Source organism: Ursus americanus, chromosome 30 (assembly GCF_024610735.1).
Source record: "Ursus americanus isolate L20-20 chromosome 30, mUrsAme1.1.p, whole genome shotgun sequence".
Classification (NCBI taxonomy): Eukaryota; Metazoa; Chordata; class Mammalia; order Carnivora; family Ursidae; genus Ursus; species Ursus americanus.
This window is the reverse complement of record NC_142156.1, coordinates 14,475,881-14,502,767: the sequence shown is the minus strand read 5'-3', so window position 1 is coordinate 14,502,767 and position 26,887 is coordinate 14,475,881. Positions and strand designations below refer to the sequence as shown.

Below are 26,887 nucleotides of genomic sequence, written 5' to 3'. Positions count from 1 at the left end.
TTAATTATTGTTCAAAGTGATGATGATGGTGATGACGATGATGGGGATGTTTTCCTGACCCTCGCTGAGCTGAGGTCCATTATAAAAATAATAGCAGATCACAGGGGTGAATTTCCCAACCAGCAAAGGAGGGGGAGGGAGGGGTAGGAGAGGGAGAAGGAGGGGAGGAGGAGGGAGGGATGAATAGCAATAAAAATTAATACTGATTCATCTTCTTATCAGCCAACAGTTATTGCCCTAGACCAGGCACTGTGTTCAGAACTTCACACTTCCTGGCTCCCTGCGTGCCCCCAGGGGGGAGTTCTCTTATTATCCTCATTCCATGGATGATTACAGGGAGGGTCAAAGAGGTTAAGTGACTTGCCCAAGGTCACAGAAGGGTCAAAGAGGTTAAGTGACTTGCCCAAGGTCACAGAAGGGTCAAAGAGGTTAAGTGACTTGCCCAAGGTCACAGAAGCTGTAAGTGGCAAAGTGAATTTCATAAGCCAGGTCAGGTAGAGAACAAAGGTGAGATTCTTAAAACCGCCTGAGCCAACACGTGTGTGTGTGTGTGTGTGTGTGTGTGTGTGTGTGTGTGTGTGTGTGAGAGAGTCTGTGTGCACGTACCTCTGTGTGTGTTGGATTTGTCAACAAGAGAGAGTCCGCCCCAGGACAATAGCCTGAGCCACCAAGAGGAGAAGCCAGCAAGGGGCAATCCCAGAAAGTGGAGACAGGGAAGCATCTGGGTGTCTCTGTGTTTCTGCGGTAGAATGTTCTGCGATTAACAGTGGGCGGGCTGGTACCGGTACCCAGCTCTGCCCGGTCCCCGGGCCAACGGCACTCTTTACTGGATCTGCATCCCCTTTGTCCTCAAAGCCGACCCAGGGGCACCACCTTTCTCACAAACTCCATTTGACAATGGCCAAAGCATACACTAGATTTTATTTTCCTAATTCTATTCCTAATTATGAAGATAATTCATCTTCATCACAAAAAAAATTGAGAAATACCCCCAAACACAAAGAACATGTAAACACTCACAGTCCTGCCACTGTTATTATTGTGTTCGACAGATGAACAGTGGTTTTCCCTGCAAGCTGGAATGAATGCAGTTGCATTTAATAAGACCGAGAAGCCGCCATGCACGCTGCTTGTAATCAGCGTCTTTTAGTTACAATGTATCTTAAATATCCTTTTCCAATTGTCTTCACAAATGTATTTTTTAATAAGCCATGTGGTATTCCATTGCATGGGTGTATACTAATTTATTTAACCAGCACCATATTAGTGGATAATAAGGCTGTCTCCAGTTTTGAATGATTTTAAAAATCATGATGAAATTCCCAGAAAATTAGTATGATGCACATCCCTGATTATTTCCTTAGGACCAATTCCTCCGAGTGGAATTACCAAATGAACTGATTAGTACAATTTTAAGGCTGCTGGTATCTTTTGCCAAATTCTTCTCTTAAAAGGTTTTTCTATTTTCATTCCAGCCAACAGCTTCCGGGATTTATTTTCTTGTTAGCAATAGGTATCGTGATTACTTGACTATGCATTTGCTAAGTCAAAGCATACAAGTTAGGCTTACCTTGCGTTTCATTGATAAGCCTGTCTTTTCAGGCATTTAATGGAGCATGTACTGTGGTAGGTACTTTATGGTACATTTCTACAGATATTATTCACTTAAATTTCAAAGGACTATTGTCCTTTGAAGCAGGTACACTCCTTTTAAGGAACAAGGAAGCTAAGGCTTGGGCAAACCGAGGTTCCATGCTGAGCTCTGCCATACACCAGCTGTGTGATGTTGGGGGGTGCTCCCAACCTCTCTGAGCTCAAGAATACTAATGATCTGAGTCTCTGAAAGTTCCCGTGATCCTTCTGGTGATCCCATAACTTTGAGTCCCAGACTCGAGTGCTCAATGTTGGACCAGGAAGCCAGGAGGGACTGTAACACTCCTCTCTCAAGTACAAAGAAGCCTACCAGCTCACAGATCCAGTTCTCTGCAGTCATGGGAACTAACTGGAAAAGAGCCTAACGCAATTAGTAGGTGCTCAACAAGTCAGGGTGTCTACCACAGAGGCTGGGAGCTTAACGCACACTTGTTGAATAAATGAATGAATGCAGAATAGATCATTACTACCCATTCATGAAGCCTACAGCTCATTCCTTCACCACCATTTTTGCCTCAGGACCTTTGCACAAGCTGTTGCCTCTGCCTGAAGTGCTTTTCCTCCCAACTTTTCATCTGGCTAATTCCTACTCAGCATTCAGGGCTCAGCTCAGAAGACATGTCCCCCAGACCAAGCTAGGACTCCTTGTCTTACCCCTTTATGACATCATGCATGCTGCCTTCATAGGTCTTGCCTTTGCAATCCATCTGGGCAGCTTGCTCATGCAGATTACCTAAGGGCTATTTCTCTCACTAAACCATACACTCCAGAAGGATACAACTTCTACCACCTCGTTCACTGCTGTGTCCTCGGCATTTACACATGTCCGGCCCAGAAATATCCACTAAATATACTACAGGAAATAGCAATTTACACCATGTCTCTTGCTATCTGAACAGTAATAAGACTACATGAACATTTGCATGTGACACCCTTAATCTTACCAATTTAGTGAAAACATCCTTTGTAGCCCTTGTTTGGAACCCAAAGAAGTTAACTTGCATCTGTCGTGGAACGAGATGTCCCTTTTCTGATCTACGAAACTTGCCGTGAGCACGTTTTTAGTGATTTTCCAACAGCAGGAACTGTTTGACTGCTGCGCCCGAGGGGTGTTAATTCAGTATTCTTGTGATGTTCTAGTGAAAAAATAAGACTGACTACCTTGTATAGCTGGTAGATGTGTTTTGGGAGGTAATTTTCTCAAACGCAATCTTTTTTCTTCTTCTTTTTTTTTTTTTAAACCCATCAGAATAAATACTTATTTAGGGTACGGTCCGAATTCATTCAGTGAAACTTTACTGATTCATTCTCTGCAGGGACAAGAATGCCACTGACCTAGTTTCTCCACTGTACCTACAAGAAGCTGAATTGTCATTTCTTTATAATTAATTCACACGTCTTGGGAGTTCTTTGCCTAAGAAAGGGTTCCAGGGGGATCTGATTAAATGAATAATTTGTAATCAACAATCCAGTTGTGCTGGTTTTCAAGGGGGTGTGATATACCTGACGCTTCTTGATCATTTGAAAGGTGAGGGCACTGAAATTACAATAATTTTTAAAAACCGCAGCATGAATTTTCTCACCACTCTGCTGCTCTGCTCTGCCCTGTATGTATTATACAGGACAAACCCACAAATCTTAAATTTGGGGGTTTTAAATAAACAACCATCGAAGGTCCCTAAGGTTGGTTGCGTTGGGAACTCCAAAACATGTGACTCCAGCAATTTGTTCAAAGAAAGAGATCCTTCAGAAAATCAAGTACTAGGTGTTATAGAAAGTATGACCAATATTTTTTGGTCGGTTGAGACTCCTGATGATTTTTCTTTTCCAAAGCTGACACAAATGCAATGAAAGCAAATAACTCTATACCAGGGATATAAGCCAGGAGATAAATATATTCAGCTCCATCACACGCAAGTACGGGTTTCCAAATACTCCCTGAGACCAGCAGGAGAAAGAAGCTGGGGTAAAAAATTGCACCTGCAAGACAACTTCTTCCTATGTCCTCCACCTAATTTCCCCTCTCTTTAGTCAGTAGAAAGAACAGGGAAAAAAAAAAAAGGGTATTCAAATCCCTTGTACTGTTTTAAGCTTATGGTATTTATTAGCATTAATTGTCACACAAATATACGAAACGAGTACTTAATCCTCACCCCACCCCTTAGCAACATAAAAAGACATAATCGCATGAAGACATTCACGTACAAACATACTCACACACTCGCACGTACTGGGACATACTTAGCCTCACATATTACCCTGTTCTCTTTATTAGGGTCAGTTAAAAAAAAAATTTTTTTTTTAATCAAGAAAGCAAAGCACATTCGAAAGGAAAAAAAAAAACAAACGCAAACTTGGTTTTGAGTATTAATAAAATTAAAAGCTCTTGGCCAGCTCCCATGCTGGATTTCATTTCATGTTATTACTTAATTAGAACTCCTATTTATAAATAAATAGTACCAGTAAAATATTACATCTGAAGAACCCTGCAATAACATTTTACTTACACGCTTATTTTTTTATACTGTTTTCTGCTTTCAATAACCACAGTTTTGTGTCGGCATCTGGTGTCGGTGTGATTTCTTTGGAGAGAACCAATCGGCGAGCACGTCTGGCCTCTTCTGGAGGAATGGTGGGGCTTCGCTGGGCATCCGGGGCGGGTCGTCGGTGATGGAGGTTTGGAAGCTTGGGGCTGGCTTTGTGTTTTATCAGGACCAATATTTATTTTGGCCTTTTTGCAACGCTTGTCAGCACAGAATTTGCTCCCTGCTTTATCACAGTTCTGCCCACATGTAAACCAGGGCTTTTCAAGTTTTTCAAAGCAAGCTTTCCGGTCGGGAAGCTATAGGCCACGTTTCAGCGACAGACGGCTGGAAAGACACAGAGCTGGGAAGACGGGAGGGCCGAGGGAGATAGGAGGCCCGATGGAGGCCAACGTTATAAGGAGAGGGCCACACTGGGCTCCGTTATGATGGGCAAGGGAGGAAAAATCGGACAAAAGCCGGGACGTAGGGAACTTTTCGGGAACGTCACAGAACAGAGGTAGGTCATTCCTTAGTCAAGGGCAGGGTGGCAAATTTAGGTTTCAGGGGTGGTATATTTGAGGGGGAACCCCACAAGTACATATTTTGAAACACACTTGCCTCAGACCTCCCCCAAAAATAAGGGACTGGGTCCCATTAAGAAAATTGAAAGAAAAAAAATATATTATTATTTATTAATATAACAATGTCAACATTAACACCAAGACAGGGAAGACTCTGACTACGCCATTCGGCTAAAACACTCGATAAGGCAAGGCTTTCTGAAGACCAAAAGAAGGAATCACGGAGGACATCTGGAGGTGGTGTGAACGTGGCCGGCCGATGAGGGTGGTGGTCGTGGCAGGTGGGGGCTCATTTTTTCTCGGTTGGTTTTCAGACAAACAACAAAGTCACATTTTTTGAATCGTGGTTTCAAGCGGCTGATTAGATCAGCGCCCGGGGCTCTCGAGTGCAGACGTGAACACTGAAATGAAAAATGTCGTCCGTGGGGTTCTCTCTGCTACTGTCTCTCTCCTCCTCTCCCGTACATTCTCTCTCTCTCTCGTTCTCTCTCTCCTCTCTCTCTAGCAACTGTCTATGAGGAAGCAAGCCTCTCTTTAGCTGTTCTCACTCCACTCTGGCACCATGCCAACGCCGTGCACGGAGTGGTACTGGTGTGGGGACAGGGTCCTTGGCACGCCGTGAGAATAGAGGAACTCGGAGGGCTGCAGGCCACCAGGGGACTGCAGGCCAGTCTGAGGCCCACACTGCCTGACCACAGGCTGGTGGGCCACGGAGGTCTGGTGCTGGAACATTCCGTCCCCGAGCTGCGGGGAGCCGTGGTTGGCCATGCCGGCCAGCCGGGGGACCAGGGGCCCCGAGGTGAAGTGGGCCGAGAAGTGCTGATAGGGGAGCCGGTCCACGGGCTGCACCGTGGTGACCGTGCAGCTGCTGTAGGGCGGCATGCTGGGCCACGTGTTGCAGCTGATGTCCTCCAGGCTGGGCACCGGCTCGCTGGGAGGCGCGCTGGCGTACATGCAGGCCTGCCGCTGCGCGGACTCTGTCCGGTAGGAGGCGCTCAGGCCCTGCTGCTGGGGGTAGCCCGAGCGGTAGAAAGGGTCCTCCTCGCTGGGCGATGTCTCCATGTAGGGCTTCTTGTAGGGATGGTCCGTGGTGGAACATTCTTCATCTGCAGAGACAGGAGGGGAGAGACTGGTGAGGCCGGGACCGAAGGCAGACGTGGCCACAGGCCTCAAGGATCCCTAAGCACCAGCCTCCCCATTCCGATCAGAAGAGGGGGGACCGTAATGGTGGAGGCCCGGAGCCAACACTTTGACCTTTCTGAGCTCGGTTTCATCTCTAACACGAAAAGGACGATAATGGTGCTTTTCTACCGAGGGGGAGTGTGGACGGAGGGATGGGAGAATACAGACGGAACACTGAGTCCAGGCCTTCGTAGCAGAAAACACCCAGTAAGTAACAATGACTATTATCTTCCCTCTGCCCTGGCATGAACATTCCCAAAGGCGGGACATTGTCTGTGCCCCCAGAATCCAGAACGTACCTCAGAACCAAAATAATGATAATACCGTCCAAGATAACAGCATGAACGCACACAAACGGCTTTTATACTCTGCCTGGTGCTGTTCGGAGTGCTAACCGGAAGGGACCCCATGCAGCCTGCCCAGCAACCCCATGGGGTGGGCTCTGTGAGGATCCCCGTTGTGCAGCTCACAAAACAGAAGCCCAGAGAGGTCAAGCAACTCGCCCGAGGTCTGACTTACACGGCTGCTAAACAGTGGGGAGGGGGGGAGTTAGAATTACAAGTCTCCGCACTTTGGGACCATGCTACGCAGGAAGGCATGCACTGAGTATCTGTGCAACAGACGGAAGGACAGATAGACAAGTGCACAGATGGACGGGAGCTTCGGCGAATCCCCAGATCCTTCCCTGACACCTCTGTTGGCAAGTCCCAGTTAGTATCTGTTAGAGTCGGTACAACTTAACGGGTCACCGTTTCCTTATTGAAAAAGTCACTTCCCTGCCCCCAGACACCAGCTAGTCCCCAGCGTAGTGTCGTGGAGATCATTCTGTCTCTGAAAGAGGGTTTTCCGTAGCTACTTTGAGGTCGCTGCCTCTTTCAGGAACGATCACAAGGGCTGGGCTCTCTCCGAGAAAAACACAACGTCTTGAAAACCGCCTGTGTGCCTCGCACAGCGTTGCACACATTTTGGGAGCTGAGGGATCCCCTAAAATCCAGATCCCAAGTTAAGAAGCACAGACGTAGCTGAGTTTCGATCTGGTTCTCCTACTTCCTGTCTGTGGGCCAGCAGCAGGGCATGTGCCCTGAGACCCACGCTCTGCATGTCTAAATCAGAGTTAGTAATACTTACCTCACCTGGCCGCTAAGAATTCAATAAATCAAGCACGTAAATCTGATATCTGTCATCAAGAGCAGCTCTTGCTGCAAGGGAAACACCACCAGTCAGTCTCTGGGCAGACCTAATACAGATTAACACACCTCCAGGTGTTTCCTTCGGGGAAGCAACGCTTGAGAGTTTCGACCAAGGTGTAAACCTCAACCCAGATTCATTCCTTCGCTGGAATTTTATCCCCCAACCTGCAGATTTTTCCGTCCTCATCTTCCAATCTCTTTCGAATCAATACGTGTTAAGAAAAAGAGTCTGTTGGGGGGGGGGGCGTGAAGAGAAAGGAAACACTGGGGCATTCCTGCACCTCTCTGTGATGGTCGGGGGCCTGGGGGCAGGACGTGGAACCAGATAAAGGCAGGAGATGGTCGTTATTATGTATTGAGCACCTACTAAGCGACCTTTCCCTGATCTCACAGGAATTCCTCCAGGGGGCCCCTCTCAGGCCTGTCACAGAGGCAGAAACAACTCAGAGAAGAGAGCTTCCCCAAGGTCACGGAACTAGGAAGGGGCTGGAATCGAAGCCACATCTGGCTTCCTTGCCAACCACACCTTGCTTCCAGCTCTCTCCATTTCTCACACCCAACGCCACTCACCTAGTCATCCAGCAGAGATGTACTGAGCCGCTACCAAGCGCCAGGGGCTGGGCATCGAGCCGTCAATACATAGCCAGGGTCCTGCTCAGTGTACTTTGGAGGCGAGGGGGGACCCTCTCCATCCCACCCTGAGCAGTGACCACGGAAGGCTGATACCCGGTGAATGGGAAGTGGTCCTTGCATATAAAGCTTCACACCACAAGGGGTCCTTCGGTTTTGCACCGGATTTTAAAACAGCTCCCCAAATCGAGCAGGATAGCTTGGGTTTGGATTCTGCCGAACGCTTCCGTGGGCGTCACACCCTGAGTGACACCCACAGGTGGATAAAAACTCTGCCCCATCAAAACCCATCTACGCTGGGATTGTACCCACCTCCCCGCCACCACATTTATTTTTAGCTAGACTCTTTCTGGGACACATCTGGGCCCCATAGGACGCCCAAACATTTGTCCAAAATAAAAGCCAAAAATGCGGCCTCTCTTCCAGGTGCTTTATCTGCATCATGCCAACCACCCAGATGTTTGAAGACATCCAGATGAGCCGGTGGCCACTTTTCTCACCCTTCAACGGGGCATTTGTCTTTGGAGTCTTGAAGACATGGTTACACTCGACTTGTTCTGTCCTCCCCACCTCCTCCCTCGTGCCTCCATGCTTCCTTCCAACCCACCCCTCAACTTCCCCCCCCCCGGATCCATAAATCTGAATGTTTCCATTGTTGCTAGAATCATAACCTTTGGGTTTTCCATTTAACCAGGGCGTTCCCCTTTTCAATAATCAAGAGTACAGCTGCAGGGTGCCCTTGGCAAGAGAAAAAAAACAAGGCAAACGAACCATTCCCGAGTTTCTGATCCCCTTCCAGATTTGTTACAAGCAAAAAAAGGAAGAATAATATGAAAAAGGCCGGAGCACATTTTGGAAAATCATAAAATTACACATTCCAGTCTTTAATAACCCAAAGATCTGATGCAGAGTCCTAAGAAAAGCAAAAGGCTGGCTTATTCATGAAAGCGGGTCCCGAGCGTTCTCAAATTCCTCTTGGACCTCATCACGTTGCAAAGAAATTCCAAAGCACAGATCCAATTTTCAGGTCGGTGGTGATCAGTGGTGGGGATATAATCCCTGAGTTTGTTTGGGTCATGGTTTGATTTCTTTCTCTTTATTGGGAGCCTGATAACCGGTCAACAGCAAAGACCTCTTGCCCAGCCGAGTCGTGTCTCCCTTCCACGGCCACGGAATGGGTAGTCAAGCATCAGGTCTTGCAGGAGACAGGTCCAGAGCTCAGTTTCAGAACGGTATGTAGTCAGAGCGGTCAATTATATTCCACCTGTCCCAAACCCAACTGAGTCTCTTGCATAACAGGAAAGCCCTTCCTGATTCTGAGCCCCATCACCACCTAGCGCTGTGAAATATCCCGCCCCCTGCATTTTTTCAAGTGGGTTCTGAGTCTGGATAGGTGGCTGTAATGATCATTCCAGAGGACAGTTTTTATACGGCACGTCTCTGACTCTCCCTGGCTATGTGACCTTGGGCAGACCACTGCACCATATCCCAATCTCCATTCTTCACGACGTAGGGGGATAATGCTTAAAATTCTTGCAGGAGATGATAATAAAGTGTTCAAATCTTATCTGCCCAAGGAACACGGGTCTCCTCTCTTTTCCCTCTTAGAAGATCGGACAGACGGCTCTGTGGCCGCTGTCCAATGCTTCAAGGTGTCTGGGTGGATTCCAGAGCAAGAAAACTCACAAGGCTGCTTTTAAATTGCTCATCCCATTAAGCAAATATTGTCACTATTCCCAAGTGGGTCATTTCTTTTGCTGACTGGGTTCATTCAGATAAAAGATCCTGGTGAACCGCCATTCCTCGGCTGGGGGACCTTCAGCAAGTCAGAAAGGGAACTACGATACAGGCCTTCTGAGTCACAACATAGTGCTCTCGCTGAGAGACAGCCTAGCCTTTCGGCTTTCATGAAACTTGCTGTGTCCAGAAAATATGAAAAGATGGTAACCTTGACCTGTTGGATGGAGGGATGGATAGATGGATGGACAGACGGACGGATGGTGTGTGTGTGTCCCCGTAATGTTAGTTCTTAGCTCAAAGTGGGACAGACTGAATCGGTATTGTGAGAAGATTCTCAATTGGGAATCAAAAGACTCGGGTCCAACCCTCGCTGAACCACTGCCTGAAAATCATGACATTTACTTATTTGCTTATTATCTGTCTCCCCGATGAGAATACAAGTTTCGGGAGAGCAGGGACCTTTGCCCCCTTGCTCTCCCCTTATCCCACGTACTCGGGACAGCGTCCGGTAGAAAAGAAAGGCTCAACCAATATTTATTTCACGAATGCATCCCAGATCTGCCACTCACCAGCCACATGACCTTGAGAAGCTAATCGAACCTCCTAGTCCCTTGTTATGCCTGCAAAATGAGGAGGGAGGGCACCACCACTGCCTCCCAACCCCAGCTCAGGGGCTAGAATGAGGATCCAGTGAAGGAAACGACTCGAAATTACTCTAAAACAAAAAGCACCCCACAGAGCCCTTTACTATATCCCCTTCCTCCTCCCTGCCCCCACCCCCCACTTCCCTTTGAATAGCCAGGGCAGTCAATGGCTTTGCTCAAATCTTTATTTGGGTTGCCTCTGGTTTCTAAGGTTGGGCGGGGGGGGGGGGGGGGGCAGTTATCAGGGTGGGAGGGGGAAAGAAAGACAGACAAGTGCTCTCCCGGGCCACGGGGCCCTGGATTTGATTGAGTGGCATTGATAAAAGACCTTCCCGGCTCTTTCGGCTCCATCCATCGGGAGAGATAGTTTGGAGACAGCTGGGTCCAAACACAAGAAACCCTCTGGCTGGCCTGGCCCTTTGACATTTTGTTGGGCCTGCCTCCTGGGCTCATTGGAAAGGAGACAGACAATGAAGGGAAGTCAGATAGTGGGGCAGGCAGGGGCGGGGAGCCACCCATGGAGCTATCGCTTCACGGGAATCCCAAACTGAAGGAAACCTTGCTGAGTCCTTATCACCTTACAATGGAGGCTGATGATGAATTGCTTTTGTCACGCGGGACAGACAGAGCTCAGCTGGAATGTTCCCTGTCCCCAGGAGCTCCCTTTTGGGGGTGGAGGGAGGTGAGAAGGGCAGAGGTTTGTGGCAAGGTGAAAGGGGTCCTGCAGGGTGCACGTCCCATGTGCCCCAAATGCACGGACCGTGGCGTGAACTTGGGGCAGGACCACTCATGAGCCGGGTGACGCTGGACAAGTCACTCAATCTCTCTGAGCCTGTTTCTGCATCTGTGGAAAGGGGGTCATTCTTCACCTTGTTATTGGCATCGGGTCCCCCGGGGCCTGACTGTACCCGCGCCCGCAGCTCTCGTGCCCGCCCCGGGGGCTGAGCACCGTCATTTCCCGCCTCGGAGCCTGCAACAGGCTCGCGGCAGAGCTCTGCAGCCAATCCTCGTTCCCCCCAGTCACAGCAAAGCACCTGCTTCGAAACACAACCTCATCACGTCCCTCCCAGGTCGAAACCCCTCTGATGGCTGCCCGTTGGGGTCAGGATAAAATCTAAAGTCCTGGGGCCCCCGGGTGGCTCTGTCGTTTGAGTCTCTGATTCTTGATTTTGGCTCAGGTTATGATCTCAGGGTCCTGGGATCGAGCCCCGCATCGGACTCCCTGCTCAGCATGGCGTCTGCTTGTCCTTCTCCCTCTGCTCCTACCCCTCCTCGTGCGTTCACTTTCTCTCTCTCTCTTCCTCTCTCAGTCTCTCTCATAAATAAATAATCTTTTTTTAAAAAAATCTAAAGTCCTTAAAATGGCTTACAAGGGCTGGCAGCGTGCTGGCTCCTGCCTTTCTCTGTTGTTCGTCTGCCTCCATTTCCCCTCACTGCGCTCCAGCCACACTGGCCCTGGGTGCGCTCCCCAGTGGGGGATGGCTCCCCTTCTCTCTGCCTGGATCCCCACCTATCTACCCTCTTTTTCCACCCAGACCCTGCTATGCAGACCTTGGCTTAAATCCCCCGACTCCCCTCCCGCGTCATACCCCCACAGCACACGCAACGGACGTTGCCCGTCTCCTTCATAGCATCAGATCGCCATTTTAATCAGACAATTATGTCACCATGAATAATTACACATCTGACCCGCCTGCAACCGTGAGCATCCTGAGAGCAGAGCGGTGGCCCCGCTACCTCGCACGGAGCACTTGTGTGTCGGGCGCGGTTCCAGGCACTTCGCAGGGACCCCCTCATTCCATCTCATCACGGCCCCACGGGGGAGGTGCTACTGTAAGCCTCATTTTGCAGAAAAGGGAGTTGAGGCTGAGAAAGCAAGCAGCTTGCCCGTGGCCCCACTGCTGGAAAGCATCAGAGGCTGTGATGTCCTGTGGCAGACCGGCCACCAAGTCCGGCTTCCCCAGCGGCCACCTCAAGTTGACCCTGAGCTCACCTGAGGATCCCTCCAAACACCCTGTGTGTGCGGGTCATCTGCTCACGTCAACGGAGGGGTCGATCCCCTTGCATTCAAAGCCTCTCACACCACCTTACAAGGATGCCGCTGTACATAGGGAGCCTAAAAAAGTACCTGGATGCTTTCTAACTTCTTCCTCCCCTTGTTTCGGCCTGGCATTCATTTAATCAGCAGAACTCCCTAATTCAAACCCGGTGAGCTCTAATCAGTACGTCTGACTCAGTCTCAAGACCGATCTCTGGTGAAAGATGGCATTTTGAGGTTGTGGCTGTGAAGCAAAGGTAATGAGGACCGTCTACAGTGTGACTCGGAGCTCAGGCAGAGCTCCCACCTTCCGGAACCATGAACACATGATTTTACCTTTCTGAGCCTCAGTTTCCCTGTTTGTAAAGTGGGTGAATAATAGCACGTACTTTATAGTGTTGTCGAAAGGCTATGGCATAGAACCTAGGCAGGGCTTCCCTTCCATAGGACATAGACCAGAATCTTCATGCGGGTACCTGTGCCCCAGGGGACGTCCTTAACCCCTGCTCGTGCCTGAAGAGGCTGACATGTTTGCAGGCGTCTGGGCTCCAGCCCAGGCGGCCATGGACACGCTGGGAGATGGGCCAGGGGGCCTGTTGGGGTGATATAATTGTTCAGGCCTTTGAGATCCAAGGAGCTTGGATGGGCTTCAGGTTAAGTCTGGAAACTCAGCCTCGCCCAGGTCAGCTCCCCAGCCCCAGGCTTGAACCAATGACAGCCCTTCTCTCCTTCAAAACGCGAGATCAGTAAATGTCAAAGAGTCAAACTGTGTTACTTTCCCCAAGTAACCTCAGCTCAGAGAAGCCTGCCAAGGCATCCGTTTCCATCCGTTCTTGTTAGGGAGTTGATTTAGAAGAAGAAGGAGAAGGAGGAGGAGGAGGAGGAGGAGGAGGAAGCAGTTGTTCCAGATACTGGGCGCTGGACTTCTAAAGGCATCGAGATGGCCACTGAGGCTGGGAGGTATGACAGGCCACTCTCGAAGACCAAGATCTGGGGCTGCTGGAGCAAACCAGGGACTGCTTGTTGGGTCAACCCTGTGCTAAATACGGCAAGCGCCCTTTGATGACATCGTCACACCGTGCCTAGGGGACAGGTCCAATCATGAGACCACATCTACAGATTAGAAAAAAATAAGGCTTAGAGCAGTTAAGGAACTTGACCCGAATCATAAAAATCTGCAGATGGCAAAGGTGGGATTCATCCCAATTGTACGTGGTTCCTGCCCCCCACCCCATATCTGCTTTCTCGAAGCTTTACCCAGAGAAGCAGCTTCCCTTCTTTTCCTCTATGGTTGCTCATAGAGGGAGCCGTACCTGCCACTCACACAATCAGACCTAACACCTGCTGGGCACGCTCTGACTATCAGGTGCTCTGGGGAACTCACGTACCATTTACAAGGCGGGAAACTGAGGCACAGAGAGGCCAGGACAGCTGGCTGAGGCCACACAAGAAGCTGGTGGCGGAGTTGAGACTCGAGCCTGTGTCGTCTGGTGCTGTCGCCCATGCCGTCCCCACCATGCTGGTCTGCCGTTCACACAAGCGAACGTTCTATTAAGCTGAACTCAACCACACCTGCTTCGACTCTGGCTCAAAAAATGTGCCACCAGAAATTTTCTTTTGTATTACAGCCCTCGACTCAGAGGACGTAGGAAAAGTCACCCGTTTCTCATTTGGCAAAGAAAACAATGAAGGGTCTCAGGCAGAATTTAAACTAGATTTAAAGACAAAATGCAAAGGAGAGAAGATCAGTTGTGATTTTTTTCTTTTCTTTTTTTTTTTTTTTTTTTTTTGATTTTGATCTGGAAAGAGCTCAGAATCCACCCAAGAGAAACCCTACCACATAGACCAAAGCACACCCAACCACAGTAGGATCCCTGCAGCCCGGCTTGTAATACAACCAGAAACGCTAGAACCAGCCACACCGTTCACTCGTGGGAGTGAAAAATAAACTCTGCTTCATCCTTTTAGAGGCAATATTTTCTCTTCAGCAGCTAAAAGCACGAGGCAGCTCTAGGTTCATGAAAAGATCATCGACAACATATTCTCGAGGTTGAGAAATGCCAGTTGCAAAATACAGACAGAATAATGTGAACCGTTAAAAGTAAAAACAAAACTATTTTTATGTGTCTCTGCACACAGAGGCGCGCGTGTGCACGTGTAAATCAATTAAATAGGACTGGACGGTTCAAATAAGCTTTCCCCAAGGAAGGGGCCAGAACTGGAGGAGACGTGTCAAGGGAGGTTCTTCACTTTTACTGATAGAGTTTGAATTTTTTACAATTTCCATGTATTTTTATATTGCTTACATTTTTTAAAGAAATAAATGTAGTTATGTGTACTTTGTTTTCTTTCCCAAGGAAAGGAAGGAAAACCAGAAAGGGGTCATCACACTCACCTTTCCTCTTGGTGCAATGGTAAATCTGACCGTGCTCCTGGGGCAGTGGGTATGGGTTGGGTGGGGGCAGGAGGTCCTGGGAGGGGCCGGACACACCATTCTCGCACTGGTACTGGGACCCCAAGTTGGATGAGGCAGAGAGAGCTCGAGGCTCACTGCTGAAAGGACTGTGGTTGGAGGCTACTTTTTGTCTTACGGTGCTCCTGGGAACCACGGGATATTCTTTACTGAAAGAGAAAAGATGGGAAACAACATTGATCAGTGCCCCGATACAGATTTCCCCCCACTGGCTGAACCACAGGGTCAAAGAATCCACCAGAAATGCATCGCAGAATAATAAACAAAGGAGTCTTTGATGAGGACAGTGATCTAGTTATACCCAAGTCCATCAAATGCCACAGACACATATATCCACGCACGAACTTTTCATGCCTTATATGTTAGGCGAGTAGGTTTATGAATAGTTCTACGTGTATGCCAAAAGGTAAATGAGCATCCCCCATGAGGAACCCCTCTTCACATGGCATTTTGAAATATTTCAATCTTATGTATATGTCTTTGAATTCCCTAATTCAAAAGCTGGAAGAGCTGAGCGGTCACCTAGACTGAACTTCTGGGTTTCCAACTTTAAAACAGGGCTGAGGTCTTCGTCCAACATTAGTAAAGAAGTCTCTGACCACCTAGGATAGTCAGGTATGATCCTCGGTCCCCCTAACCTGAGTAGTTTGCTGCCTGTGCCTTCGAATTTCCTTTTGAGCGGCTGTACTTGTCGCCACTGACATAATATTTAATTTCACCTCCATGCCTCGGTTTTCCCATCTGTGAAATAGGGCTAGTAAAAATCCCCAGTTCAAAGCGCTGCTGAGAGAAGAAATGAGTTACCAGTTGTGAAAGGCTGAACACAGCAAGTGCTCCACGAACAGCAAGCATCATCACTACCGCCATTGCTCTGAGAGAGTAAAAGGAGAGAGAAAGAGAGGGAGAGAGAGGAAGGAAGGGAGAAGGAAGAGCAAGGACAAAGGAAACAGAGCATGGGATCTAAGATGAGGCAGATCCAGACTCACGCCCCATCCCCATCACTTACAGCCTATGTGCCCTTCGGAGCCTCAGTGGTCACACGGGTGAGCCAAGCAGAATAAAATCCAGTGACATCCTATGAAGAGCATCCTTCCAAAGGCTCAAAATGTGGTTCCTCACCCTCTTAGGATACACCGTCCACATGCCCTTGCCTTGAGTTTTCATACCAGTACGCCCACTCTCTGCCTCACGAGAGCGTGCAGACGTCAACAGAACCGCCCCCCCCCCCCCCGGGAAGGAGGGAGGTGGGCTCAGCAGCCCTGGGAGCCCCACAGGAAGCCAGGTGGGTAAGGGAGGGTCAGAGGGGGAGTCTGCAAAGGAGCTGGGAGGAGGGGTGGCTCTAAGATCAGAGGTAGAATGGAGAGAAGCTTCCGCATGCACGCGTAAGAGAATGGCCTGACCTGGAACACGGGCTCATCCACGCAGGGGAGGGGGCTGCCAACGTGTGGGGCCGGGAGAGGAAATTGCCAGCAGGAGAATCACAATGACACTGTGCAGGCTGGTGGAGAGGTGATCCAGCGTCTCCTTTCTGGCAGGCAACTGGATAGCACCCCTTTTCTTAAAAGCATACGACAACGTAGCTGCAGCAATCCAATGACTATGCATTTTCCTAAGAAGTTGTTCAAGTCAGGGGCGCCTGGATGGCTCAGTCTGTGAAGCGTCTGCCTTCAGCTCGGGTCATGACCCTGGGATCCTGGGATCGAGCCCCGCATCAGGCTCCCTGCTCAGTGGGAAGCCTGCTTCTCCCTCTCCCACCCCCCCTTGCTTGTGCTCCCTCTCTCGCTATGTCTCTGTCAAATAAATAATTAAATCTTAAAAACAATAAATAAAAGGAAAGCTGCTACTTCCCAGGAAATGCCCAGTCTTCATAAAACCCCCAGAGAGAGTCCTCCAGCCCCCCCGCCAAGCCTGTGGCACACCCAGCCCAATGTCCTTGCTAACTCTGTGGGCTCAGATAAAGCAGGTCGCCTTGCTAAGTCTTAGTTTCGTCAACTGTGAAAATGAGGAGAACACAGAGATGACGTGGAGAAACCACAGCGTTCTACCCTGAGCCTCCTCGACACCTTCCTATCCCTGGAGAACCCACTGGACCCTGATTTTTATTTAGATATTTAAGAATCTGGATATAGTGGAAAGAACAAAGGAGTTGGATTCGGAAAGATATGTGTTCTCTAAAAGATTTGCCATCTAATGCTGTGTGGCCTTGGGTGAGGCACTTAACCTTTCTGAGCCTCATGAGACTGTTGAAAAGATCCCACCATATGCCCGAGAAAATACCTGGCACGTAATAGAAACTTCTGTTATGCCTTCTCAAAATGACTCATGCTTTCAGCCCACAGAATTTCTCAGGAGGAAGCAGGCTCCATACGCCTGTCTCCTTCACTTGGGAGGCCTTTACTCAGGGGGAAACTTAAGGGTCTAAATTTGGATTTTTAAGATGACGTCTTTATTTTCACTAATCTTGAATTGAAATTTAGCATTCCTTTCTGTTACAAATGTAGGCAACAAGCCACGGTTGTATTAGCAGCCCTAGCGACTGTCATCAACAGAAAATGAAATAATTTCATTTCCACCGCAGCTGCTGCGGATGCCTCAAGATACAATCTGTGCTTATCGCGGCTTCAGAATTACAGTTGTTTTAGACCTGCTACTGGATAAGACATTTATAAAGCGCACGTGATTCCATAGCGCCATTTAAAAATATGTTGATAAGTACGTTTCAGGATAACTGGTTTTCTTTTTGCAATCTACGCATTCGATAGGACGCATTTAATCATATTCTTCTGAGAAGTGTGACCCACACGTTTCACCAGAACAGCAGAGAGGCCCATGGCACCAAACGGGCTAAGAACTCCTCCCTAGGAGCGCCTGGGTGGCTCCGTCAGTGAAGCATCTGCCTTTGGCTCGGGTCATGATCCCAGGGTCCTGGGGTCAAGCCCCACATCCGGCTCCCCGCTCAGAAGAAAGCCTGCTTCTCCCTCTCCCTCTGCCTGCCGCTCCCCCTGCTTGTGCTCTCTGTGTGTGTGTGTGTCAAATAAATAAATAAAAATCTTTAAAAAAAACACAAAAAACAAAAAACTCCTCCCTAGAAGAAATACGTATCAGTAAATCCCCAACTTAGTTGTGACTTTTGCCAGAAACCAACTATTCTTTTACGTCTTAAGAGTCCACCTGACGTCAGGTCAGATACCAAGAACGTTACATCTCACACAGCACGAAGGACGCTGCACCGGCCCCTTCCATCCTCTCTGTGACCCTATGAAGTTGGTACTGATTTTGTCCCCACTTTCTGGGATGAGGCCCCCAAAGCCTATGGGAGGTCAAGCAACTCGCCCATGGGCACAGAGCTAGAAAGAGACACAACCAGGATTCGAACCCAACCGTCCCCTTGCTACACCTAGACAGGACCTTGTGATTTCCTTCCATTTTTAGGATGCAATAGACTTTTAAAGGAGCAGGGGGCTTAGGGCCCAAGATTCCTCTCCCGCTTCTCACACCCCTCCGGGGTGCAACGATACCCACCCTGGCCCCTGACTTTGTTTGTCATGTGAAAGCACATCAGAGTAGCCAGGCAGGGGACATGGAGTGTGTGCCAAGTTTCCATGAGGCTACAGAGCCCTCACGACACCCAGGGGTCCCCTGGCCGAGCCTTCCCGTGGCGTGTACCCCCTCCGAGCCAAAGCTGGAGCCATCACGAGCAGCCACGCCACTCGGAATCTCCCCCGGGGCTAGAAGTCTGAAAGGAATGAAGTTAGCTTTACAGTCCTCTCTTTGCGGCTCCAGCTACGTAATGGAAAAAAAAAAAAGAAGAAGAAAAAGAAAAAGGAAAATTATAATAATAATAAAACATTATAAAAGTTGTCAAATCTCACTGGCAAATCTATTTAGGTCTGCTTCGTTCAAGAACCGAGCTGCCAGAGCTCCAACAGGAAGGGGGAAATCTCTTTTTAGTTTTTATATTCTTAATGGGGATGGTTATTTTTTTTTTAATTAAAGAAAACAACTCCTCCCCCCCAAAAAAAATGTTGGCTGAGGGATTTTACAAGAGAATGTATCAGTGGACTCCATGGAATTCTCCCTTCCAACGCTGCCAAATTGCAAAATTACTCTCTGGAAAGGCCAAATCCTGCTTTTGATTACTAACACTCACAGAAGTGGGAAAGCCATATTATCCCAATAACCACTCGTCCCTCGCAGCTTGTTTTCCTCCAGGGTGCTTGAAACCTCCTCCCCACCGTCAATCGCGAACACGGCTCTCAGTGCCTGCAATCCACGTCCCCAGGGCCATCTGACAGGTGTCAAAACGGGAGCGTGCAAGGGTGAAGGGCCTTCTCCATCAGTGTGGGAGTTCAGAGGCAAAGGGAAAAACACATCGCAATCACACAAGCTGCGGGCGTTTTCACCGGGCTCCTCGATGCACCGAAGGAACACGGTCCGTGGCAACACGACCCGCTGTTGGCCGTCCTCGCGGTGGGAAGACCGACTCTCTTCCCCTGCAGCTCGAGAGCATTGGTGAGGAGCCCAGGACACAAAGGAAGTAAAGGAAAAGCTGAAAAGCCCCTGTGTGTCTGGGAAGAGGGGCAGGAGAAAGGCCTCTTTTTTTCAGCCCGCTCCTCATCCTCGTCCCCCCCCAACTCATCAACCTTGTTCTTTGGTGCCTCTTAACGCTCCACCCGCCCTCCTGGTGCCTTACGCGCGTTCCCTCCTTTGATTCAGGCAACACACCCACTTCATCGGTCGGATGCGATACACTTTAGAGGTAAAGACATCGAGGCTCAGAGAGGTTGAGCACCTTGCCCCAGACTGCACAGCTAAGAAGAAGATAAGAGTCGAGTCTGGCCACAGGTCAGTGCTATTCCCAAGCCCTTGCCAGAGAACTTCTACTTGATCATAGGAAACGGCTGCTTTCACACCAACCGGGCACACAGGGCGACAGGGCGACAGAAGGGCAGCCTGGTGCTAACGGCTGGCCACGGGCTGCACAGGGCAATGTCAGGTTCTACTGGTCAATCTGTCCGTCCTCCTGTGTGAGCCACCTTTTGTACACCGGCTGTCCAACGGCACTGCTCTATCTGCCCCCGGCCACGTCCCCGCCGACACCAGCCGGAGGCTCCCAGCACCTCGGCTCTGCCCCGGGTGTCGGAGCCCGCAGACCAGCTTCTCCCCGGCTCGGGCCCCCTCTCACGTTCTGTTCCACGTGAGCGAGTGCAGTGAATGACGCCATTGTCGCCGGGTCTGGGTTGTAAAACATTACAAGGGAACACTGAAATCCGCGGCCAAACTGCATCCGTAGCCCGCCGCCAGCTAACGAACGCCCCCGAGAACGTTTTCCACTGCGGCCAACTGAATTGGTCTTTTCACGGGAGCAGGTGGCAGGGGCACCGGGGTGCTGGGGGGGGGGGCTCACTCCAGTGTGGGCAGCCCTTCTCAAAGGTCCAGAGAGAGCAGCGCGCCAGGCAAGGCTAGCACTGCAGGATCGCCGTCCTCCCGGAGCGAATGCCTCCTCTGGCCAGCACCCTGATCTGCAATTAAAATTCAGAAAGGGGCCCCACAATCCCACAAGAGCTCTCACGACTTATTAACGTTCTAATATGCTCGGGGGACATTATTCTGATCTAACCGGCGGGGACGCGCAGGCAGGACTGAGCTCGCGACAAGTCATCGTCGCTGTCTCCCCCATGCCTACAAAGTGCTTTAGGGCCGTTCTATTACTCAGTTCACACCAGCCGGCAAAGCTGGAGAAGGGCATGGTGAGAACGGGGCGCACAGAGAAGCCGCACACTTTTCCCCACGCTGATCCCGGCAGGGCTGGAGGATGCGAGGGGCACCAAGAAATTCCAAGATGACTCCCTCTCCGGCCTTGAGCACCCCTCACATATGGCAACTTTGGTTTGAGAACCCGGGGCTCCCTTGTTAAATCTCTAGGTAATTTACCATCAGGGTGCTCATATGAAGTCGGGGCTCTTAAGTCAGGCTGCGTGGACGTGCCTCACTTCGGTACCTGGCCTCAAATCAGAAGGTTCCACCTTTCCCTGAGCCTGTCTTCTGTCTGTAAAATGGGAATGCTAAGACTCCTGCCTCTCGGGATTGTGAAAGAATACGATGCAAGGAAAGGCTTAGCGTCTGTTTGGGACACGTGGCTCGATATACACCAGCTTACAAACCGCATAGGATTCTATTCTGAAGCAGAAGTTCTTACCTTGCAAAGGCTCTAAATGCCCCCCCCACACCAAATAGCAGATATTTAGAACTTGTTGGCTTTTCTAGGGAGAGGTCCAGACTCATATCACTTACTCAAAGGAAGTCCATGGTTCCAAAAAAGCTTTTGAGCAACACTACAGAGGCAGGGATCGCGGAGGAAGCCCGGGGTAGTTGCACGGACCACGGATGACGCCAGCCTTTGCCTCAGTCTCTTCACGCACAGAATGGGAGTCACAGGGCCCACGTCACACGTCCTGGTTGCGAGCCCCCAAAGCAAGAGCCAGGATGTGACGCTATGGACAGGAACTCGACATTTCGGTTCCGTCTCCTAAAACTAGCAATTTTGACAAGTCTAACCCTGCCGTTGTCTTAGTCGTTTGCTTTTTGCTTGTTGGTTTGTTTTAATGATTTTGGAGGGAGGATGGGAAGGTGGAGAGAGGACTTTCCGAGGTTCGGCCTGGGTCTTTCTGGAAGCCAGAAAACTGGAAAGGCCCGGACTAACAGCTCTTTCTCAAGCTGCCTCCCATACTGAAGGGGACGGTCTTGAGGCCCTGGTTCTGAGGAGCACCCCCTGGGGGCTTCCAGGTCATGCAGAAGGAAGTCAAACAGCTCCCAGTGACCTTTAGCTCACATGACGACCTTGGTGGAGTCACCCTAAAGCAACCGCTTCTGTAGGAATGCTAAGCGGCCTGCGTGCTAACACAAAAATCTGTCTCTCCCCCTAAAAACGAGCACACGCATCTATGAGGGAGTGGGTCTCCAGGGAAACAAGCTTCTAAAGTGAGAACATTACTGGGACGGGGTGGCTGAGATACAGGGCTGAGGGTGGGGACGGCTAGAGAGACAGGAGTGGGTTTCAAGCTCGGCTGTAAGAGTGCATTGCATCTGGGGAATTCAAAAAAAAAAGGCTGAATCCTGTGAAATCGGTAAAAGGGATTAAGCACAGAAGTAGTTTGATGAGCGCTGAGCAATGTAAAAAAGTGTTAAATCATACTACAGGACCCCTGAAACTAATAGAACACTGTACGTTAATTATCCTTCACTTTAAAAAAGAAAGAATTTCTGCAAAGAAAAAAAATACCAAGGTGCCTGGGTGGCTCAGTGAGTCGGGCGTCTGACTCTTGAGTTTGGCTCAGGTCATGATCTCGGGGTCGTGGGATCGAGCCTGGCATGGGGCTCCCCGCTTAACATGGAGTCTGCTTGTCCCTCTTGTGTTCCTCCCCCCACTCACTCACTCTCTCTCTCCCTCAAATAAACAAATAAATAAAATCTTTAAAAAAAAAGAAAGAAAAAGAAAAAAATACTGACTCCTAAGCCCACTCGCACCTCAAGAGTTTGATGCCATTGTTCTGTGGTACAGCCCGGATTTGAGGCTCTTTTATTTATTTTTTTTTTAAGATTTTATTTATTTATTAGACAGAGATAGAAACAGCCAGCGAGAGAGGGAACACAAGCAGGGGGAGTGGGAGAGGAAGAAGCAGGCTCATAGCGGAGGAGCCTGATGTGGGGCTCGATCCCATAACGCCGGGATCACGCCCTGAGCCAAAGGCAGAGGCTTAACCGCTGTGCCACCCAGGCGCCCTTCGAGGCTCTTTTAAAGCTCCCCAGGAGAAAAAAGCCTTATGTAAAAAAGGACTCACTGTAAGAATCCATTTACACAAAATTCTGAACAGACAAAACTAACTTACAGTTTAAAAAAAAAAAAGCTGAAACACGACTTGCTTCTGGTGGGGAGGTGGAGGCAGGAATTAACTGGGGTGGGGCATGAGGGAAATGTCTGGGGTGAGGAAATGTTCTATATTACCACAGGGGCTGGGGTTTCATAGGAATGTGCATTTGTCAAAAAGTGAACGGTGCACTTAAGATTTGTGCAGTTCACTGTATGTAATTTTACCTAAAATAGAGATTCGTGAGCAAAAATTGAATCTTAGTTAATGACATGCATGCAGAAGTACAGAGGAGTGGAATGTACTCATGTCTGCCACTCAGTATGAAATGCATAAAAAAATAAGATGAATGGATAGATGGATGGATTGTGAATGTCTGGGTGGATGGACAGACAAATGGATGGATGGGTCAGTGGACGGACGGATGGATAGGTGGATGGATGGATGGATGGATGGATGGATGGATGGATGGATGGACGGACGGACTGGTGGATGGATGGACAGGTGGATGGATGGATGGATATGGATGGATGGATGGATGGATGGACTGGTGGATGGATGGACAGGTGGATGGATGGACAGGTGGATATGGATGGATGGATGGATGGATGGATGGATGGATGGATGGATGGACTGGTGGATGGATGGACTGGTGGATGGATGGACAGGTGGATGAAGGACAAATGGATGGATAAGTGGGTGGATGGCTGGATGGATGGGTGGATGGCTGGATGGACTGGTGGATGGATGGACTGGTGGATGGATGGACTGGTGGATGAAGGACAAATGGATGGAAAAGTGGGTGGATGGCTGGATGGATGCGTGGATGGATGGATGGGTGGATGGACGGACGGACAGATGGATGGATGGATGGACGGACGGATGGATGGATGGATGGATTGGTGGATGGATGGATTGGTGGATGGATGGATGGATTGGTGGATGGATGGATGGATGGATGGATGGATGGATGGATGGATGGACGGACAGACGGATGGATGGACGGACGGCAGGGCAAATATATAACAAAATATTAACTGCAGTACCTAAGCAGTGGGTATGTGGGTGCTCACTGTACAATTCTTCCGTATTTTCTATATGTCTTACCCTTTTCATAATAAAACAATATGTCTCACCCTTTTCATAATAAAACATTGGGGGAGCACTGCAGGTACTTCTCATGTTCAGCCAAAGTTGAGCACTTAGAGCAAAGGGTTCTTTTTATAAAACAGTCCAGCACATGGGATCTATTTCCAGATCTGTTTCACACATTTACCCGGATGCCCCTGCTCGTTCTGCAGAGCCAAGGGACTATGCAGGTGCAAGCGGGGGTCCCCTCCATCAGAAAACCTGTCAAAGGGCAGTTTCTGAGCCCTCCCTAGAGCCACTGACTCAGAACCTCCAAGGATGAGACCCAGAAATCTGCTTTTCTTAATAAGCTCCCCCCACCCCCAGGTAATTTCGATGTTTGCCAAAAGTCTGAGAAACACTGCTTCCATGTGAATGAGTGATTTGCCCACAGACACTGGGCCTGAAGAGCAGGTATGAAGGGGCAGAGGGTGGGGGAGGAGAGGGTGGGGACAGTGCTGCAGATGAACGGGAAGAGGTCGGGGCGGGGGATAGGGGGCTGTTCTGAGCATCCGTGTCCTCAACGGACAACCACGAGCCAACGTGGGACCCCTTGGGACAAACCTCAATCTCACAACTCAGGCTGGCTTGGCTTCCCAAACACAACCCCGTCTTGTTTTCCATAAATTCACACTTCTCTGGGGGAAGCCGTGTGGCTAGCCAAAAGTACAGCAAGAAGTAGGGAGTTAATGCCATCTCCAGAATGTTGTCTTGGAAATCACTCCTCATTAACCGGGTGTTCCGATTACCTCTCACCGCAGCGTGGGAATACAAGAGTGCTAAGCCCTTTGAAAAGTGACCATTTGAGGTTAAGGAGCTGAACATTAATTTAAAATCAGGAAGCCAGGCCTGGAGAAGGAGGGAAGGTGCCAATGAAAAGCTTTTAACCTTTTAGGGGCCCCAGACCCCTGAATCCCTTCAAATGGTTTGAAATTTTTGTCTATTTATATCTTGTGAGATTTTCAGACAGTCCCTGGATTTCACTGGATTTTCAAAAGGGACCCTGATTCAGAACCCAACCCTGGAGGAAGAGGGCAGTAAAACCAGACTCTCTCCACGCTGAAGAAACCAAGCTCAAGCCAGGCCTCCGCACCCTGACCAGCTGTGCGGCCCTGGGCACGTCAACCTGGCCTTTGGCTTCCCGAGGGCACGGACCTGTCTCAACGCCTAACGTCAACCCAGCATCAGTCTGGGCCTGATACCGGGCCCGGTGCTTTCGCGCGTGTGGGGGTGGTGTTAAAACACAGAGACACGCTCTTTGACTCTCCTTCTGCCTAGAGGAGGGATCCCTGCCTCTGGAATCGGGGCGCCCCCTCAGTAAGTCCTGTTCTACCAACAGAATGCAACAGAAGGGACACCACATTTTTCAAGGCCTGGTAAACAGTCTCGCGGCTTCCTCCTGGCGATCTCGGGGGCAGCCAGCAGCCGTGGAAGGAGTCTGACTCCCCCGGGGCCTGGTGTACATGCTCCAGGGGACAGCCCCGCTGAGATCCAGCCGAAAGCCAGCACTGACTGTGGATTACGGCAGCGAGCCCTCCCACACGTCCGGCCTGGTGCCTTCGGCCACCTGCCCCCCCAGCCAACACCCGGCGGCAGGCAAGAACGGCCCAGATGAGCCCTTTCCAAGCTCCTGACCCACAAAGCATGAACAAAATAAAGGTGCTTCTCTGTTACTTCTTGCATACAGTGGCGACAAGCAATGCCTGGACTTTTCACCATCAGTAATACTGATAAGCATTACCGAGCGAGGGCTAGCAGATTGCACCTGGGTGAGATTCGGGGCGCTCGGACGGCCTCCGAGGGCCTCATGAAGGACTGAGGTCGCCTGCACTTCTGGGTCCCTTTAGCGGGCGGTGGAGGCACACAGGGTGAGTGGTCTCTAGAGCTTTGGCTGTCCAGGGTTTACTGTCACACACAGAGAGAGGACGGCCTAGCTTGCGGCCCAGGGCTTCCCAGCCAGGCCCAGGGCAGCCCGAGAATAATCTGTCATTCTCAACCTGATGCAACAGTCGTCAGGACACACGCGTTACCTCATTCCACCCATGCACCAGCCCTGGAGGTGGGTTCCATAACTACTCCCGTTTCACAGATGAGGAAGTAGAGGCTCGGTGGAGTCGGGGGAGCCCAACTCTGGAGCTTTCCACCAGTGGACCCTGCTCCTCTGGGTCCTGATTCGCCTTTGCAGCCTCAAGACCTGGCATCGCGTGAGCACGTCATAAATGCGTTCCCCGAAGAGCAAATCGACAAATCACGCACTAGAGAAATGAGGGACTCTCCTGCCCTCGGTTTCTCCTTCTGCAAAACTGGAAGAGATGCTGTCTCCTGCAGGCCCTTCTGTCTCCAGAAAGCCATGTTCTCCGAGCAACTCTCCCTCCCCCATACCACCACATCACTGTGCCACCCCAGCGGGCTTTCGGAGAGCTTCAGAATGTGACCCCTACTCCAGACCCCAAGACTTGTAGATCCCTGCCCAATTCTACCCTGACCCAACCCACAAAACCCTTCTTCCCGACACACACAAATCCCACTCTTCCCACAAGGCCTCGCTCCCACCCTCTCCCCCCCTCCTTCCTCCATCTTCCCTCCCCCTTCATCCCCATCCTACCCCCAGGGGCCCTAGCCTTGGCCCCCAGCACCCTTGACCCTTAGGAAGTTCCCAACTTGCCTGAAAACATCTTAAAGACTGAAGCAAAGGTCAAAGAAAGCAATGTTCCATGAAAAACCAGGGCCTAGGTCATTTTAAGCAACAGGAAAGCTCCCCCACCTTTCTTGTTAGGATGAGCATTTAGGGGTATTTTCCAAATTTCTCTCATTTGCATATCACCTTGACAAGTTCACGAAACCTTTATAGCAGTTCTACTCTTATTTAATTAATATTTTCCCTTAAATAATCAGCCTTACCTCTCCCCCCTCCCTCCCTCTCCCCTTCCTTCTTTAGAAGTCAATCTCATTCCCAGCAATACTGTCTATAAAATCACCCTGACGTGCCCGTGTCTGTACACCTTCTAAAATTATCCTATCTGTCACCAGGGTAGAGGTCCTACAATTTGGGAAATACTGGCTTTTTAGGAGAACATGTTTTCTTAAGCTGCAGATTAACCTTTTGCAAAAACCTTGGCACATATTCTAATCGGTCAGCTAGAGACAGGATTTTAAAATAATTTGATCTTCTTCCCTGTGCTTTATCCAAAGCTCGCCCATTTTTATAATAAGCAGCTCTTGTTTCTGTAACCAG

At 49.8% G+C, this 26,887-nt stretch overlaps 1 protein-coding gene across 2 annotated transcripts in view; it reads right to left on the bottom strand.

Annotated features, from left to right (window-relative positions):
- Nucleotides 1-4,845: 4,845 nt before the first annotated feature.
- Nucleotides 4,846-26,887, bottom strand: part of TBX5 (T-box transcription factor 5) — a 46,075-nt gene continuing 24,033 nt past the window's right edge. For both annotated transcript variants that reach the window (XM_087857317.1, XM_087857316.1), the window contains exons 8-9: nt 14,579-14,805; nt 4,846-5,865 (exon numbers count right to left, since the gene is read on the bottom strand). In XM_087857317.1, the coding sequence (XP_087713443.1) occupies nt 5,294-5,865; nt 14,579-14,805 (799 nt within the window). In that variant the 3' untranslated portion in view covers nt 4,846-5,293. The remainder of the gene's footprint in view (nt 5,866-14,578; nt 14,806-26,887) is intronic.